Source organism: Sturnus vulgaris, chromosome 1 (genome assembly GCF_052056855.1).
Source record: "Sturnus vulgaris isolate bStuVul1 chromosome 1, bStuVul1.hap1, whole genome shotgun sequence".
Taxonomy (NCBI): Eukaryota; Metazoa; Chordata; class Aves; order Passeriformes; family Sturnidae; genus Sturnus; species Sturnus vulgaris.
The window spans coordinates 97,065,973-97,083,662 of record NC_142243.1 but is presented as its reverse complement, the minus strand read 5'-3'; the positions used below and the strand labels follow the sequence as shown (position 1 = coordinate 97,083,662).

At 41.6% G+C, this 17,690-nt stretch overlaps 1 protein-coding gene across 1 annotated transcript in view; it reads left to right on the top strand.

Annotated features, from left to right (window-relative positions):
* PARD6G (par-6 family cell polarity regulator gamma) overlaps positions 1-17,690 on the top strand; it is a 65,192-nt gene that overhangs the window by 11,816 nt on the left and 35,686 nt on the right. The window contains exon 2 of the mRNA XM_014875182.2: positions 1,189-1,411. Within this exon, the coding sequence (XP_014730668.1) occupies positions 1,189-1,411 (223 nt within the window). The remainder of the gene's footprint in view (positions 1-1,188; positions 1,412-17,690) is intronic.

The following is a 17,690-nucleotide window of genomic DNA, read 5'->3' as shown; positions in this document are numbered from 1 at the left end:
TCTTTTGTGTGCTTGTTATTTTTTGTGTCTTTGGTTTCTAGCCCTGGTATTGGCTTACTTTGCAAATTTGAAGTTCCATGAGGTCCTAGTTACAGCGTTACTTGTTCCTGGATTTGTGGCTTTGGTTCCTTGTATTCAAGAGTGAATTAGGATGGTTTTAGAGATTTGGTTAATGAACAGTAGTTTACTCATAATATACAATCTGAAATATTAAATGAAATGTACCAGAAAGGTGATTTAAACTGTTTATTCTAACTAGATGCATGCTTTCATTCTTTTAATTTCATTAAAAAGAGGATCAATTTTTTCCCTGCTGTTCTTAACAGCATGTTTCTAATATCCCAAATAAGAACCATTGAAATCTTCTCAGTCCCTTTGACTTACTTAAAACAGCTTCATAGATTTATAACACTTTCTGTTGTCTTGAGCCAAATCACACCCTCCTACCCCTGCTATTTTTTTTGACAATCACTATTTAATGATCTATAAAGCTTTAAAAATAAAAGCCAGTGGAGTGACAGAAAAATTAAAGCCATGAAAACTAACTTTCTTTCTGCTGCATGGACTGCCAGGAAATTCAGGGGTCATGTAGAGCGAGTGTATTTTCTAATAACAAGCTGTATGCTCACATACCATGCTTTTTTAAAGGTCTTGTGGTTGGGATCCCGGTGGTATTGATGGGAAACGTGCAAAGAATTTTTATAAGGTTGTTTGAATAGCTGAGTACCTTCTTTTGAAAGCAGTAGGGTGAATACTTCTGCTTTGGAGAAGAATGGTTCTGTGGATGCCTGAGATGATGATAATGAACAATGGACCTTCAAAGTTAAGTCCTACAAATGCAGTTATTCTCTAGAGGATTTAATGAAAACTTAATATTTTAAAAATTTGATTTCTTTTAAGTTGGTACACTTGAGTGTATCTGTGTCTTGGTAGCCATGTTCTGATGGGAGGGCCTAGAAGGCCATTAGTAGACTTGCAAGCACCAACGTGTGACTGTATTCACCACAGAATAGGCTTGAATAGTAGAAGTTGGACTCGATGATCTCAGAAGTCTTTTCCAACCTGATTGATTCTGTGGCTCTCTAATTCTGTGAAAAGAGAGGTGATGTATACCACGTTCAGGTGCCCAACTGGAGCGTTGTCCTGTGGTGACACATCTGCTGATGCTCTGTTTGCTTTCTCTTGCAGTTTGGGGCAGAGTTCAGAAGGTTCTCTCTGGATCGCTACAAGCCAGGAAAGTTTGAAGACTTCTACAAACTAATTCTTCACATTCATCACATAGCCAACCTGGAAGTGATGATTGGATATGCTGATGTGCATGGAGACCTTCTCCCTATTAATAATGATGACAACTTCTTCAAGGCTGTTTCAAGTGCTCATCCACTGCTCAGGGTTTTTATCCAAAGACAAGGTAAGATGCAGTTTCATTTCAGTGCCTCAAAGTGTGCTGCAGCGAGGGGAAGAGTGGATTTGTGGCACCCATTTAGAGGCTGAAATTATGTAAGAGGCATCTAGGAGCCATCTTGCTCTTCTTCACAGGCTCTTCATTGCAGCTGGCAGGAATGGCATGGCTTCGTGGCAGGTAGAGACTGCATTGCTGCCTGGAAGGTGTTTGAAGGATACCATGCTGGGAATCACCATGAGCCCTTTGTTGTCTGAGGCAAATGTACCTCGTGCTGCTGGTACCGTGTCACCACCCGAGCATGCCAAGTGCACCATCCCACTTGGTGGAGGGAGGGGATCTCAGTACTACTGCTACACATTTAGAAAACTTATCTCTCCATCTTGATAGTCGGTGTCATACCCAAGTTATTCATGCCTGTGTGTGAATGCACACAGATGGGTAGTTCTGAATGGAAAAAAAAATTGTCACAAATGGCATCTTGTTTGACTATGTTAACCTGGCAAACAGGCAAATGATGATTTTTCCTCTGTCCTTACCCTAAGGAATGCTGATTCTTCCCATTTTGAATCATCAAGCAAACCTTGGGTGGAATTGCCTGAATGTCAAGATGACATTAGGTTTAAATAGTCTCTGTGTTATTCTCCTTAAGGACCATGTTTGGCAGTCTCTTCAGAAGAGAATTGGCTTTTATAATAAGGTATTGGCTTCTCACAGAGCTCCTCAGATCTCAGGGGAACCTAACAGTGTGTTAACACTTTCTCCACAAATTTTTTTTTTCCAGCCATGTAGTGATTTATAGCACAGGGCTTTTAAAATTAAAATCTTGTCAGCAATAGATGCAGAAACAAGACTTGATTTGAGACTTGGAGCAGTCATGTAGCTTTTTTTGGCCTGAACTCTTGCTGTGTACTGATAAGGATTGAGCAAGAGGCTCCAACCTGCTCATTGGTGTAAGCTGGTGTAGTGTGTGGTTTGATTTGGTGTTAACAAATACATCCAGGGCTGTGTGGCTCCTGTCTGTTCAGAGCATATCGTCTGCCACCTTTCAGATGTGATTTTTAAATGCTCATGGAGCCAATTGAGAGGAGGGTTTGGAGCAGTTTGTTTAGTTGGTCTGTCTATTAGGTGAGTAGAAATGTCTGTGGGAGAAAGCTTCCTCCTCCTTCTTGTGCAGGAAGTGCAAATGTGGATCACAAATCCGATTAGGTCTTCTTGCAATACCTGTTAGGGCTTGTGAATGTTCATGGTGGGTCAAGTCATGAGAAATCCTCTGCATGAGTTTGCCTACTTCAGTTTAAGTTTATTGATGTCTCTGGATCAGTCCTGTTCAGAACACAATTGTCCATGCTCTGGACAGAAGGCTGAAACCACTGACCTAACCCTGCACTGAAAGGGGCTTGCCACTGAAATGCTGATCACAGAAGCAGGTAAATCAGAGAACTGTTGTCTACAGATATAAAAAAAATTTCTCCCTCTTCTAGGAGAAATGTGCTGGTTATTAAGGTTTCTAACTTTTAACCTTAATGGAAAAGGGCAATATTTCCTTCTTAAAAAGCTTTTATTTTACCTGTTGCTCAGTGAGAAGAGTCATGCTAACAAGTGAAGGAAGACAGGCCTGTTCTTCCTCAAGTGTGGCAAAGCCTGAAATTTTTCCCAACACACCTCCTCCCTCTGTAAAGCTGAAGGGAGCAGTAAATTCTGGCCCATCCCTTTGCTTAGTGCTAACTTTCATAAGGGACTCCCGAGGTTAACATTTGAGATTCATACTTGTGGATAGTCCTTAACAGTCATGCTCATCTCCTTTGCCTAGACAAAGCCTTTAGAAATTTTTCCCTTCAGAAATGAAGGTGAAATCTTCATCTCTTTTTCCTTTGCTCTGCTGGGGTAATAGAGCAGTGCTGGTCCTTCTGTTGGAGACCTGCACAAGAGAGCAAGGTGACTAGCACCAGGAAAGATTGTGCCATTCTGGGGAGTGTGGTGTGCCTGCACCCTAAATTCTGACTTCAGAGGCAGGAAATTAGCATGACAGAGATGCTAGTAAAATATGTGAGCAGTTCTCTCTTGGGACTTTGAAGGAAACTGCAGAGCCTGGGCTCTCTAGGCTGTTGGATCAGGGATCACTGCTTTTCAGTGGGAGTAGTCCTGGGAGCTGGCTGCCAGAGGTTGTTCTCAGTGTTATAGAGTAGGGAGAGTTTCAGGGAACAGGGCAGAAGTATGCAGGCACAGGACTGAATAGTTGAAGGTCAGGTCTCTTTTTCTAGCAAAGCAAACTGTTTATCAACTGCATGATTAGTCATCCTGTCTGTTTTCCCAGTTTATAGCTAAGTTACCCTTTCTCTTGTCAGGTCAATTTCACAGTCATGATAAAACACTTAAAACATTCCCAGAGTGGCAAATTAGGTAACTTAGTCTTTGCACAATAATCAAGCAACATTTTCCTATTTTGATGCTTTTGTTTGCCGAGGTGTTTTTCATCTGAGCTTAGTCTTCCACTTTTTCAGTTCAAAAGCCTTTCTCTCACTTGTCCCCAGAAGCAAACATTGTGCTCATTGCTTGGACTCTTCATGCCAGGTTTGTGTCCAGGTATGGGAAGGCTGTTTTGTTACTCCCCTTTCTCTCTCTCTCTTTTTTATTTATTTATTTTTTTTAAATTCCAATCTCCCGAGCCCCAAATTTTTCAGGATCACAGTAATCCCATACAGGAGATGTTAGTGCTTATTAGCCAGCCATTTTAATAAGGACTAGAATTGGTGTTGCCAGTGTGCTTGCAACAATTGCTGTTCATGGTTTTTGGGTCTTGAAGAATCTGGGGCATTGGCAGGTTATGCTTGAGTAAATTCAGCTATAGCAAGTTTTTATAGCTCAAAGTGATTTGTCTGCTTAAAGTATATGGTGCTCTTTTTTTTTTTCTCCAATACCAAATTACAGTGTGTACAAAAATCCTAATTAGAGAACCAGGCTATAAAAAGAAAAAGCAGTTTTCCTTTGACTTGCTTTCCCAGGCTGCAAGTATGGGTCATGTCCTGTGTTGTAAACTGACATGGCTCTTTTGGCTTCGTTAGTACAGTAGTGATTTACATCAACTGATGCTTTGAGCATGAGGATTTGTTCACTCAGCTGTAACTGATACCAGACAGACACAGAACTCCCTATGGAAGGTGCCTGCTGCTGTGGAAGGGATAGATGTCTCAAAGACCTTAGAACAATGCAGGAAATTGAGGATATGTTTAACTCGCTCCATGTAACTTTTGCATTTTAGCCAAGACCTGCATCAAGGAAGAGCTTATCTGGTGATGCTGATCATGTTTTTCAAGACTGTTTGGTCTGTGTCTGACTTAAACTACACCACTTGAAACAATTTCTTGTATACTGCAAAAATATTTAAGTGTAAGCTATGAATTCAAGCAGAAACATAAACCAGAAAACCTGAAAGGAGTTAGTATTACATACTGTGAGTGCATTACATTATTTCTGTGTGATTAAGTGGAATGAAATTATTTTCAAATCTTGCTTTAATGCCTGTCTCACAGAAGCACAGTATGTGTTCAAATTGATTTGTATTGGAGCATCTTAAATAGAATAGAATAAATAGCAGAATTATAATGAGTTCTTCATGGTAAACCTGCCACAAATGACTCCTTGAACTTTGCGGGGGGGGTGTAAGGATGTAAGTGGAGGTCTACCAAGTAAAAGATTTGAGAATTTCCCCTCTTTTGATTGTATTACCTGCTGGGGTGTGTTCAACCTAGCAAGTTCAGGAACTCAAGGATATGTGGCAAAATGAACAAGTTGATCACCCTGTCAGTACTCTGTGCAGTGCTGTTTTTTCCAAGGTTTCTTTTTTTCCAAGTGCTATGTCTAGGACCAAGGATTGCAAGCAAAGTGAAGAAAGTGGTTAACTGAGCACACCACTGTAAGTCCAGGCTCGTGATTCTGGTTCTGAGAGAGCTGATGAAGGCTGCTGATGACCAGACCTTCCCTTCCTTCCAGGGTCAGCAGGGTTTATAGTGTTTGCATGGGCAGTAACAGAAGATCTGCTATAGCTCAGTTTGTAAAGGAGGTGGAAGAGGTGGTGCACAGCCTATCTGGTCTCATCCTGATGCCAGACTGAAGTCAAATGAACCACCTGAGAAGCCTTTCTGTTTTGTCCACAACAGGATGTATGTTCTGATTCTATAAAAATAACAATAAATTAATGAAGTGTGAGAGTACTCTGTCAATCCTAAAGCAAATTCTACATCAAATTCACAATATTTTTATCAGTAAAGTTAATTTTAAAACTTTCTAGAAGTTTAAATGGTTTCCTTATAAGTGTCCTGCAAATAGGAGAGAGATGAAGCACTGAAGTGTCAGGTGACAAATTTGAATTTCAGGTTAAATTTGTCAAGTATTACACTTCTTGCAGGAGCATGAAAGGAAAAAAAACCAATCTGAACATGCTGAAGAGCTTTCCAATAGCCAATACATTAAACCACACTCCACAGCAAAATGGAGCAGGGCCTTACATCATAAACTAGTGAATACCACAAATTAACTGCAGCTATTAATTGACGTGGATGGAAGTTAGAGAAGGCTGGTGACTTCTGATATTTGTGTTGCCTTGCGTTTTGCAGTCTGGAAAACTGATAGTGTGTAAAAAGCCATCAAGTACTATCACAGAAACTTGGTATAAGTGTCTTTTCTTTTGGAGTTATATTTTTTAATAGTCCATTACTGTTACAGTAAACCAGTGCTGAGCACCAGTCATTGCTTTCTCCCTTGAGTGATTAGAATTGCAGTCTACCATCAGTTCTTACTTAAAGCTTGATCCAAAATCAACGGGGAAAAATGTGCATTTACCTGGTTGGTTTTGGATTTGGCTTGTTATAATGTAAAGATTGGAAGATGCTGTTGTTCTTCAACTGCATACAGTGACTAATGTATTTAAACTGCTGTGCCATGCAATATATTTGTGCATGTTCAGAAGCAGTTCATAACTCTGCAATTTGTTATTTACCTGGCAAAGTTTTGTCCAGTTCTAAGTACCAACATCTGTGCTTAGCTTTCTTGCATTATAAAATCAGAGCAATCACACTCAGTTTTAAAATAAAAATATGCTAATGGGAATCGTGCCCAGGTCTGTCTGAAAAACCAGTGGTAGGTTGTTTTATTGTCTTTCATACTCTGAGCAGATAATCCCCAGGAATGGTTGTTGGCTGTCTAACCCCATGTGTTAAAAACTGGCTTTGAGGTAGCAGCTATTTCCAGCTACCTAAAACTTTTAACTCTCTGCTCAGCCTTCTAGAGTGGGTACAGTTACAAAAGTTTGAGTTCAGTTCTTTCACATCTTCTTTTTGGTTCTTCAGTAACCCTCCTGTTTGTTTTGCAGCACAGGCATTGACCTTGTTTTTGCGAAATGTTGTAATCGAGAACAATGTGATTTTACTGCTCTTGTCAAAGGAATTTGATATATTAAATAATACAGTACGTTGCAGCACATGTTAAGAGAAAATACCCAACTTCTTCTGGACTTCCTTTTGGTTGAGCTGAGCAGATTTTCACAATGGTCTTCTAGGAGTCTGAGGGAATAAAATAAATTTTATTAAAGTGCAGAGAAGGTGATTTGAGGTCTTCAGTTTATCTGCTCCAAAGGAGGGTGGGAGGGTGAAGAAGAAGCTCTGCTGACGCTTGTAGCTCCTGGGTGCCCTGGAGGATGTGGCTCTGCTGCTGGCCAGACCATCCCAAGTCTGCTTCCCTGTCTCCTCTGCCCTGGCACTAATGTGACCCAGCGACTGGGCTCCCTGAGCCTGCTCTTTGGCAGAAAACAAGTTGCTTGAGTGGGGAGCTAGCATGGGATAAGCAGATTTAAAGCAGCTGAACACTGCCTTGAAGCCTCTGCTTCCTGGGAGGAAGAACCTGTCTGCTTCTGGCCTTTGGAAGTGTGCAATTCCACTGGCTTTGGAAAGGAAGCAAAGCATCTTTGTCTTAGCTTTGACAAGATTAGAGGATGGTGGTAAATTTCGTGCTAGTATATAGGAATTGCTGCTAGGCTTATATTAAATCCTTTCATTACTTTCTTCAGAAACATTTCTGGTTTTGAGCTGGAGGGGTCTTTGAAAGCTTGTCAAGCCAAGTAATCTTTGTCCCACTCAAGTCCTTTGATATCTGAAGATAAGTAAAATGCAGCTGTTTGTTCCAGTGAAGTCTGGCAACAAATTACTGTAACTTCTCTGTTCCACCTTTCATGTGCAAATGATGAGTCTGGGTAATCATTATCTATCTACTGGTTTATTAAGCAACTTTCTAAACATAAAGTTTTTAATCTGGCTTGTCAGACATAAACAAAAAACAGGCTTGGATTTTGTTGCTTACATGGTTAGTGATACCTGGTGGCTGAGCAGAGCCAGCGTGAGGCTACTTCTTTCCTTCTCCTCGAAAACTTCATTTCTAGAGTATGAGGATATTTGATTTTCGTCACCAGTTACTTTTAATTGCAACAAGAAGAGCTGCTAAGGAAGAATTTTAGTGAAAGAGGGATGGAAATAGCATAGCCTGCAGCTAGGCTTTGTGGGGTCAAGTCGATAGCTGATAGTGGGAACTGTTGCAGAAAAATGCAACATAATGCTGCATAAATATTTGTAGCTGCAGTATATAGTAATCACAGAACAGAAGCCTGGCAAAACCAGCAAACATTTGTTGCACTTGCTTGTTAAAGCTACATGGGATTTGTTTTCAGTTTCAAAGTTTAATAACTTAATAATAAATACACATAACCAACTATATTAAGAATAAAAATAGACTTACACAATCTTAAAAAATGCATCAAACTCATACCATCACCACACACTGTGCTGAATTTAGGCTAAAGAAACTTGTTCACAGTGGGAACTCCTTCAGTAGGAGCCTCTCCTCAATTCCATGCCTAGCTTCAGTTCCTAACCCATGTAAGAATGGGCAAATAAACACTCTTCTGTCCCTCCAAAGTTCTGTTTGTTCTCTTATAGTTGTGGATTGCTGCCCTAAAAGTATTTGAAAAAAACCAAGACACAAGAACTTCCCAATTACGTGTGTTCACAGATAGTCTCGAGTAATGCTATTTCTTGTTTCCTTCCTTGGCTTGATGCTTTTTCTGTAAGATAGTGAAGCTGCTCTGACAGGTGGCTTGGCTGTATAAAAACAGTGGTGAGGAAGACTTGTCAAATGATCCACCTCTGTTATGGCCCCTGTATGAGGGGAATTTTCCACTATTTACCTTCTCTTACCTTAGTAGCCAAAACAAGAGATTCTGTTTCCTGCTCATGGCTCAGGTTTTTTCCTGTTGGGCCTAGTTGTCATTTCCCTTCTGTGAGTGATGGAAACAAACATAATGTGCAGATAATAATGAGAGTGGACAGTCTCTTCTTTGACAATGGGTTTTACCTGACAAGACCTCACAAGCTCGAAGTAGTTTTCACATAGCACATGAAGATAGATAGCACAGTGCAAATACAAGCATTAACTCAAGATTCAGGCCTTCAAGCATAGGTTTTTTGCTGAAGTTTTGAAGTATTCTAAACCCTCAAGTACATTAATGGTCTTAGGACAACTTAATTGGTAGACTCTTGCACTGAAAACAAGCATGCAGTGAAGGATATTTCTGCGAGATGTTTGTAGTAGGCATTGAAAAATTAACTCCAAATATTGTTCAACAAATATAACTCCACTCAAACTATTTTTTTAAGTGAATGAAACCTCTTTTGTCTGCCTATGTTGTTGGGATTGCATATTAATACTGCATAAGAACTGGGTATTTTTCAGCTCCAAGAGAGAAAGCAGTTTGGGGGAGGTTGAAAGAACCCTTTCTTGAACCTGCCCCTGATGATGATCTCCTTGGATCTTATTTTTTCCTCTGTGCTATGTTTAGAGTAGTAAAGAATCCTGTGGGAATATTAAGGAAACTATTAACCTAGAAAACTTCACTGTTGTTCTTGCTCTTTAGGCCCCTACCATATGCTGATATTAAGTAACCACTAAAAGCTAAATAACACATGAATTAATAACTTCCTCACCCCTTACCTTCCCTGCCACCCCCAATTTTCTTGTAGTTTTTCTCTTCTGCTGTTTCTCCCATGTTTTGCTTTTTCTTCCTCTCAGCTGTTGGCTTTCTACTCCTTGCCTCAGCTTTTTAATTTCTGTGCAACGCTGTTGCTCCCTGAGCAGGAGAATGTTTTAGGTGAAAGCACACAAATGTTGGTGTTGCTTTACCCCAGCACTAGAAAAAGGCTTGGAGAGCAGTGACAGAACAGGTGTGGAAGTAACACTTAGTGAGGAGAACTGGCCTTTTGTTGTGAGTCTTGGACCTGTTAGTTTTCTTCTCTGGTTATCCCTTTGCATTAAAAAAAATAGATTTCTTGAGAATTAAAAAAAAAAAAAAGTTGTAAAGTTTTGGAGAAAAATTATTATTTAATTGGAATTGATATGTAAATAAGCAATTCTGTACTGTCTGGTGTCTTTGAAAATGAGCTGGAACGGAGTGGAGCTGAGGAAAACTCTGTCTGCAAAGGCACTGCAAGGCTGCCCAGCTGCTGATAGTGGCGAGCTCTGAGCCAGCCTTTCTGCCTCTTCAGCTGCTGTAGGTGAACACAACTGCTTCCTTTAAAGCTGAGTTACCAGCTGGGCTTTGAAAAGGGCTAAAGGTGTTTCCCTCATCCCTGGATGCCACCGAGGTGTCCTAAGAGGAGGCCTGTTAGTTACAGCCTCAGGATGGACACTGGTGGCAACCCCTTAGTTCATTTTATTAGCCTGGTTTATTATGGCTTTGTTTTCATTCTGCCAAGCAATTTGGTAATTTTAGTAGTATGAGGCAATGATTTTGTATACAAAATAATGTAATCTCCACATTTCTGCTTTTGTGTGCTTACTAAGATCTAGTTTGAATTCCAGTTGATGTTTATACAGTGGAGGAAAGCTCATTGCATTAACAAAAAACATCGTGCTAAACAGAAAACCATGAAGTTTCTTGCAGTTTGGGAGACATTCTTTCTGACTCTGAGTGAATAAATGAATGCTTTATAATAGAGCCCATAAATAACTCCTAGGGTAGTGCCTTTGTGGCTAATAAAAATTAAAAATGGCGTTTCCTAAGCTTGTATTCCTTGAAGCAGCATAATTCTAACATGCCTTTATCCTTTGTGGGGGGGAAAAAGATATAAGACATTTGGACAGTATGCAACAAGAAATGTTAAAAATTTCTTTTCAGAATGATTCCTAGCTGAGACAAAGAATATCACTAGCAGGAGGAGTGTTTGTGTCTGCATTATTCTTCAGTCACTTAAAAGTGCACTGACCACCGGTGCAATGTACTCATTGCATTTTAAAATCCCTGCATGTTAGAGAGGAGAAGGTAGCGTGTAGAGTCAACATTTGTGCATCAAATCCTGGTACAGGATTTACCTGTACTGCTTACAAAATGTGAGATCCTTGTTTCCAGTGTTAAACTGAACTTGGGTCATACAGTGCTGTGGTTCAAAAGCTGCTTCTTCATCCGTGAGGTTCTTTAATGAGGGAGTTACTTTTCTGTAGGGGTAACCACATGATGTCTCCATTTATCAGCTGGTACCCGAAAGTATCCCAAATGTTTGCCCCGGGCAGACAATAATTGAGGGCAAACAGTGCTGACAAAGATCTGCTAGTGAGCCTAACATGTGCATGGGTGACTGAAAATGCTAATACTGGTCATGATATTCGCTGGATCTGGCTAACACTTCTTGTGTACATAGACCAAGCCCAGAGGTACATCAGATCACTTTTTTTTAGTTGATTTCAGTAGTTGTGTGGCCGGTGCCTTTCTGACCTCTCGAGGTATCTGTGCTTGTAATAGGCTGTGACTCTGAAAAACAGGAAACTTTTTTATTTAACTTAGTCTTCTGTTCAGGTCTCTTGCCTTTTGCTTGTGGGTGCAAAGGTGCTGTTGCAAGTATTGTGGAATTTTCCCTTCCCAATTTTTTTGGCTGACTTCAAAGGTAATGTGACAGCATTATCTGGCAGTTTTGTCACCCATGTGTAGATTTAACATTTCTTGCTCTGAAAGAGAGGAATTGAACAGCTGTCTGCAGGTTGTCCTGAGGACCCCAACCTGTCCCGCAGAAGAACACTTGTTCCCTGTGCTGTATTTTGCTTATAGTGGGATTTAATTTCTTCTTCCTTGAGGTACTTGGCTACCCTACCGTAGCATGCCTGCCCCTGCCACATGCATTTTCCAGTCACCTGGCAGGGGACATGCTGAGTGACAAAAGAGTACCTGTGGGTGTAATAGAGGGTCTGTGTTAGAGGTTGTTGTTTGCTGTGTGCTGCTCTCTGTTGTACGGGTGCTGCTGGGCACTCAGGGGTGCAGGGAGGTTTTTAAGGCCATCTCACAGGCATGCCATGGCATCTAGAAGGGATGGAGAGAAGAGGGAGAGGGGGAGCTCTGGGAGAAGCTGCAGACTGGATATCTGTTGTGATTTAACATGTTCTGCTGTGGGCAGAGTGGCTTGGCAGTACCTCAGAACTCATCTCCTGTCCCTGAAACCTTCCCAGAAGCAGCTGGCCACAGGAGCCAGGTCATGGGATGCAGATCACAGGAAACACCTTGCTGCAACAAACTCATCTTCCTTTGCTCAGATGACCCCTCAGCAAGGGTACGTGCCATCTGCATTGGCTGGCAAGTGCACAGTGGTGGTGAGCAAGAGAAAGGATATTGTTGGAGGTGTGTACCAAGCCCTGTCTTACAGTGGACTTCACCAGTGTTGATCACCAGACCATGTGCAGAGCATCCCTGCAGCTAGTTTTTCCTGTCTCTGGATGCCTGGAATAATAATTTCCCTGGGTGGATTTTTTTAGCACTGTACCTCATTCGGTCCCAGCTCAGCTGGTAAATGGCAGCAATGTCCCACACCCTTCCTCTCACCAGTTGCATCCTGAGATCCCAGAACTATGTTGCATCATGAGGAAGTACTGGAGCTGCAGAGTGTGGTGCAGGTGCCTTTCTACCATGATGGGTGTCATACAGTGTGTGGGTAGCATGCTCCTGAGTCTTGTTGGTCTGGTTTATGGGTGTGTGTTTATCTTGGAAAATCAGGGTTCCTAGCACCATCTGTCTTCAGAAACGTTATTGCCTCTGTTTCAGACCACTTCAGTTCCATGTAGATGTCCCAAGAGAGCTGAAAGAAATCAGTGTGATGAAGATGCTTATGTATGTACATGAGCAGCAGTCATGAGCAAACGTGCTAGTGTAACTGAGGTTAGCTAGGCACCTTTCCATGGTGGTTCTCACAACTGGTGTGAACTGAACAATTCCAGCAAACCAGGTGTCCCTGCCTTAGAGACTTCCTGGCACTACTGGGCACATCAGTATCAGTAACATAAATTGCTGGATAGCTGCTTGCACATGGAAGTAACAAGCAGAGGTTGCATCCCTGCTCAGGAGGGATCACTGTGGAGGGAATGCTGCTGGAGGTATTTCAGGGGTTGTGCTGAGATCCAAAGATCTGGAAAGATGGCTTGCTGCAGTCTTCAAGGTGCACAGAGGCTCTGGCATGGCCTTGCATCCCTCCTGCATGATGGGGCTGTGTCAGCTCAGTGCCATGCAGTTATGGGGTCTCTGTCCCTGCTCATTGCAGGGGGGTTGGACTAGATGAGACTAGATGACCTTTAAAGCTACCTTCCAACCCAAACTTCTGTGATTACTCACATTTGGTTCCTGCCGTCTTGCTGAGACATTGTTCCCTGACTCTTAGTGTTTGTACTGTTAAGGCAAACACAAGATTTGCTTATGTTATTAGCTTTCATGCAGCCTAAAATAAATCAGGAATGCTTGTTACTGCATGCAGTGAACCCTGTCCTGTTGAACACAGTGTTTGGCTACAGCACACGTGGATGGGCTCTGTAAGCTGATCCAGAGGCAGGTGCACTTTGGGGCAGAGCATCAGGGCAGAGTTCAGGATCAAAGGGGAAGTCTTGTCCCTGTTCAGGTGCAGTCTGGGTCTCTTTGGGTTCACGTGGCACCTAACTTCCAACTGTGCACTTGGCTGCAGGAGGTCTGATGATTCTGAGATTGCTGTCTTCATATCTCTGAGGTTTCCTCTAGAATCTACCTCCCACAAAGTTCTAGTAAAATGCAAACTGCGGGGGAAGAGAGAATGCACAGGAAATAACTAGGGGAAAGATGGGGGGAAAACAAGAGGGCAAAAGCTCACTGGTTTTAAAAAGAAAAATTTCAGTTCCAAATTCACATATTTTTTCTGCAAAACCTTGCTTCCTAGATCTTTTGCCTAAAGAATTTTTCTTAATGTAGTTAAAATATGAATAATTTTAAAACAAATAATCAGCTTAACTCTATAGCACTTAGCATTCTCAACCAACTGGCTTGAAAATACAAGTGCAAAAACAGTAGCTGTTCTGAACAGCAATTTGAGAGGCTTAGGTAGCAGATATCCCACAATCTGGCTAGAATGGCTTTGGAGAAACCCTATCAGGGAGGACATTGCAAGGAGGCTGAATGTTGAATTTGGATAGTAAAGTACAGTGTACAGTTCAAGCATTTTATCAGTGTCAATGCCACTGAAAATTTGGAAGAAACAGGGTGGTTGTAATATTTATGTACACTTATTGCTTTTATCTAAATCTCATCTCAATCTTTGGCAGCTTGAATGTCAGTAAAATAAAATTCTTTCGTAAGGTGTGGAAGAATAGAGCTACTGAAACAGCCCCTGAAGTTGCTTGCAGTGTAGAGCTTCTGTGGAGAGCTTTGCTTTTTACTCGTCAGAGTGGTGCTTCTTTTGGAAACAGAGGGTGGGCGACTGATGATTGCCAAGCTGCCACTTCACACAAGTGGTGTGTCTGCCAGGGTGGTGGCACAGTCACTGCCACCAGCCACTCCTGGATAATGTAATCATTTCCATGATAAAGCATACGAGCTTTTGCAACTTGCAGAATCCTGCTTTCCCAACAGCCGGAGGTAGGTACACTTCTTTTTTTCTTCTTGTGATGTGCAAGTTGTATACCTCTTTATCATCCCAGCAGGAGCTGGGTGAACAGCTTTTGCTCTGGCTTGATAAGATTTTATTGAGCACAATAATCATCAGGTGTTTTTAAGACACTTACATTCCATGCCACTTAGTTGTTTCTAATGGTGGGGATAAAAATGAAGGAGTTTAGGTCTGTTGTGTAGTGTACCTTCAACTTGGAATCCACATCAGCTGGGAAATAATTGCCAGCTAATAGTTTTAAAATGGTTTTATGATGAGTAATCTACCCAGAACACATGTATACATTTGAGTGGTTTACTTTGATTAAAAATGCACAATTCCACAATTTTTAAAGAAGTTGTTTCCTGTCTGTCATTTTCTCTGTCTCTCCAAACACCAGCATGATACCACTGCTACACACTGCTGCTCTTTATTTGTACTCTGATTCCTAGCCCTCCCAAGGAGGCAATGACCAGTAACAATCTGAATAAGCAGCAGCCCAGGACCTTTGGAGGATGGTGAGGTTCAAAGCTGATGGGCCAGATTTCAATTAAAGCCCTATAAAGACTCCAAGGAGAAGAATTGTTCCTCCAAATTGGGTTAGAAGATTCTGACTCCTCATACATGAAGATGGTTGTGTCTGACAGCTCAGAGGGTCGATGTGACCAAAATGCAAGACAAAAGCTCTTATGGCTGTGGGAACTCTCTTGCCCAGCAGATGTGTCAATTGGGAGCTGTTAAACAGCTTCGCTTCAGAGTGGCCTGTTTGTCTGTTTTCAAAGCAAAAGATGGAGTTTAAAGGGAAGTCTGCAACCACAGTCATCTTCCTTATGGTCACCTCTGTGTGCACTCCTCTGGAAATGTTAAATATGGTATGTAATGTTATGCCTGTAGTTTAAGTACGGATTTACAGGAAGCAAGGGAGTTTTATTTCAACTGTTTTGAAACTGTGTGGTACAATCTTTTTTGTATTGAAATATATTTACAAGAAGTCTTGGGCCTTTGTTACTCCCTGTGTTCTTTGTGTGGCAAAAATTGGAGAAAAACATAACTTCATACATCCACGCAGTAACTTTTTTTGTCAGGCCCTCTTTGAAATGAGGAATTTTCATTATTTTTTTAAAAAACCAACCAAGCAAACCTAACAGTGGTTGGTTTTTTATTTGGTACGTTGGCTGCTTCCTGCAGCTGCTGGGAGGTGTTACATGTCCAGTTTTATTATCTCTGAAGAAGTTGGGTAAACAACTCCTGTGCTAGCGTGACACATTTAAGCAGTCTAAAGCTGCTTCAGAATGCATCACTTCTGCAGGTAGAGAGAGGAGCTGTGCTGTGGGTGTGTTTTCTCGTGTACCTGTATTATCTCTGAGAGGCAGGTGAGATACTGACTCCTTAAATAACAACGCTGGTCTTAAGCAAGTGTTTCATAATGAAGTTATTTGACTCATCAGCTGCTGGGAATAGCCCAGGTCCATTTTGCTTGTGGGAAACAGGGCTCCATGAGAGAGGCTTTGTGAAGGTTTAGCACAATTCTCTGCCTGCAACTGCATTTAGTCTGTGTTTTCTCTTGTGGCTGGAATGCAGTGTGGTGGTAAATTGGTTAAGCTTGGGGCTTGAGGTCCTCTCCTAGGCTGCTTGTGCAGCTCCGTGGTTCTTTTGCAGAAAAAGGGAGAGAGACCTTGTTTTGGAGTGCTGCCACTGTGTCTGCTGAATCATGACCATGAAAACTGCTGAAGGGGGTCTGTGCTAAATAACAAGTGTTGTATGCCAATGGTTATTTTTGGTGGTTTCAATTACAATCCTCCTTTCTCCAAGAACCACACTGGTGTTTGTGTAAATGGATGCTGTGCAGCAACAGCAAAGCCATTGAGTACCAGAGCCAAATCTGAAGAAGAGTGGACACGTTTGCAGCAATGTGCCTGCTCTTCTCAGCTGTTCCACCCTGTGACCCTCAGCCTCTTCCTTGTGTAAACATAGATGGAAACAGTCAGGGACATCTGTATTTAGGAGCAATATCATGAGCTTATCTGGGAAGAGGGAGCAGAGAGGATGGAGCAGTTGTTAGACTGTTCAGGCTTTGTCTCAGTGGGAAAGTATGAATGCATTTAATACTGTATTTGCAATCTTGGCTGGCGGGGACCCAGCACTGACCACGGTGCCTGCTGATGCTGCAGGGATTGCTTTGGCTTTTAGTACATGGATCAAGGAAGAATACTTCAGGAGCTTATTAGTAGTTTGAGAAGAGCAACCTTCTTTCTTTCCTTTCACTTTTTTCTTTTTGTTTTTCTTTCTTTTCCTGTTCTTTCAGCAAGACTCACTGTTTAGACATCTTGTGAATAAATGGAGGAAACTTTTTGACTTCTGTTTTGAGGGGAAGCCAGGAGTGACTAACATTCCTTAATCTGATTTTATTGCACATTCTTGTCTTGGATATGTTTTCTCTTTTTCCCCTAACCAGAAGAAGAAAACAATCCCTGATGCAAGTGGCTTCTAAGCTATGTCTTCCTGTAGCTCCACATATAGCTCTCTGTATCTGTTTGGGAACTGACTTCACATATTGTTTTTCTTTTCATGCAAAAGATCTTTCTGCAAACTGTGGCTTGAATAAAAACAGGAGGGAGTTCAGATACTGGGAGTCCCTGGTGTCAGCTGAGGCAGGCAGCAGATAATCCCTGCACTGTTCTGTACATTCATTAGCATTCTAGAAATACCTGACGTGTCTGTTTCCTGATTAGGAGATCTCTAGTCAAATGCTTATTTTCTCACAGGAAACAAAATATTCAGAATTTGTCTGGAAAAATTTAGGAATGCCTTTCCATGTACATAACTGGCTGGTTTTTTTATTTGCACATGTTGCTGGCCCCTGTTTGTCAGGAGCCTCTCTGCATCCTCTTAAAGTTTTTGACACACAAACACAGCACTCTAGCTTGCTCCCTGCACCCCCATTAATTTCAATTTCTGCTTCTTTAAATTGGCAGATGTGGGAGATGGGGTTGACAGGAGTTGAGAGAATTGAAAATTATTTGAAGGGGAGGGTTATCCTAAAGAAACGTGATCAAAGGTGCTATTATCACTGAAATATGATTGTTGCTATTGATGCTTGCTTACTGCTTGTTAAGTCTTATGTATGTACAGTTTCAATTTGTAGGCAGATGGCTTTTAAGTCACATAATGAGTTCTCAGTGTGCTCTCCTAAAGTGAAACACTGCTTCCTTCCTTTCTGTCTGCACCCCCCCAATGTGAAGTTTAAAGTCTTCAGCTAACTGGGAGTGCTCCATTCTACCAAAGAAAAAATGTGTCCTGTTTGTTTAATAAATAATAAG